Below are 1483 nucleotides of genomic sequence, written 5' to 3'. Positions count from 1 at the left end.
CCCCCCCCCCCCCCCGGACCACACACAGCCAGAGACTGGGATAAAATAAGACAGGCGGGACATGCAGGGCAAGTAATTTATTGATGCAAGACGTTGAAACCTCTACAGTTTTCAGGGAAGGTCAGGGCATCCTTGAAAGCAGGGGTCCTCGTAGGTGGGGTTTATGAAAGCTGCTTGTTACACTCGAAATTTAATATCGCCTGAAATAGACACAGAGAGAAAGGGCCGTCAGTCCCGTTGCCCCTGGAGATGCCTTGGGCCCTGCCCTCTGGCCTGATGGGTGAGGACGGAAAGGGGCTAGGCCACAGGGACTGGGCCTGACTCTAAAAAAGCTGCCAGAGCCCTGCCTGCCTCCCTCCTCACGGGGTGGGGCCAGCTCCCTCCCTCCCCCCCCCTGCACTGCACCCCCCACCCCATGGCTTTCCCCAGGGACAGGGCCTCCTGCCCCCCGTGAGGGCACACGCCCTCCAGAACGCTCCCAGGCAGGGAGGCAGCAGTGTTGGGCCCTTCACCATCACCGCCTGGCCCTGCCTCCCCCTGCACCCCCCTCCCCATGGCATTCCCCAGAGACAGGGCCTCCTGTCCCCAGTGAGGGACCTCGCCCTCCAGAACGCTCCCAGGCAGGGAGGCAGCAGTGTTGGGCCCTTCACCATCACCGCCTGGGCCCTGGCTGTCCCCCCTCAGGACACGTGGGGAACCCGGAGCCCAGGGAGGCTGTGCAGTTTGAGGCTGGCCCAGCGGGTGTGCGGTCACCATCCACCCTTGGCCATGGGCCCCTCTCTCAGAGGTGAGCAGAGGGACCGGTGCCCCCCACCTGTGCCCCCCAGGGCAGCACCCTCCTCCCGCCTGGCCATGCAGCTGAGCAGCAGTGTCTATGCAGAAAGAATGAAGTTACCACAAAGTGGGCAACTGTTAACCGGTCCTTAATGGAGAGGTTGTCTACGCATTCCTTCATTTGCAGCTTGGCCTGTTTAGCATCTTGAGGGGCATCGAATTTTTGAATCTTGTTGTTGAAGCCCGCTTTAGTATCTAATAGGAAGCTTATCACTTCTTTAATAAGGGCTGGACACACTTCTGCATTTGCTGGAACAGAAGAAAAAGAAATACAATTGATGTAGGAAAGTCCCTTTTCCCATGGCACTGTTACCCCAAAAGGAGACAAGAACCCAGGGCGAGATGGGCTCTGTTATGCCCAGATTTCAAGATCCCCAAAAAGACCACACCAGGGAGCCAGCCAGTCTGATGCAAAAGCAGAGGGTCCTTTATTTGAGCTAGCTCAACTCCCCCTCCTGGCCGACGCAGCGACAGGAAGCAGAGTGAGCCAGCGTGGGAGAAACAGGGTTTTAATAAGGGGTGGAGCGAGGGGAGGGGAGCTGACTGTGGGCCCTGCCGATGGGCCGGTGCAAGTCAGGTCTTGTTACACAGGATGTGGTCATCTCTATGGCGCACATGTCCCTTGATAGTCATTGGTTAGTTTAAAGAA

At 58.1% G+C, this 1483-nt stretch overlaps 2 protein-coding genes across 2 annotated transcripts in view; both read right to left on the bottom strand.

Moving 5' to 3' along the window:
• The window catches only part of LOC102774609 (mammaglobin-A-like), a 28425-nt gene that overhangs the window by 10272 nt on the left and 16670 nt on the right, over nt 1-1483 (bottom strand). The window lies entirely within an intron of this gene.
• The window catches only part of LOC102774900 (secretoglobin family 1D member 2-like), a 3070-nt gene continuing 1649 nt past the window's right edge, over nt 63-1483 (bottom strand). The window contains exons 2-3 of the mRNA XM_015569845.1: nt 896-1083; nt 63-200 (exon numbers count right to left, since the gene is read on the bottom strand). Of these exons, the coding sequence (XP_015425331.1) occupies nt 162-200; nt 896-1083 (227 nt within the window). The 3' untranslated portion in view covers nt 63-161. The remainder of the gene's footprint in view (nt 201-895; nt 1084-1483) is intronic.

Source organism: Myotis davidii, unplaced genomic scaffold, assembly GCF_000327345.1.
Source record: "Myotis davidii unplaced genomic scaffold, ASM32734v1 scaffold826, whole genome shotgun sequence".
NCBI lineage: Eukaryota > Metazoa > Chordata > Mammalia > Chiroptera > Vespertilionidae > Myotis > Myotis davidii.
This window is presented reverse-complemented; position numbering and strand designations above follow the sequence as displayed.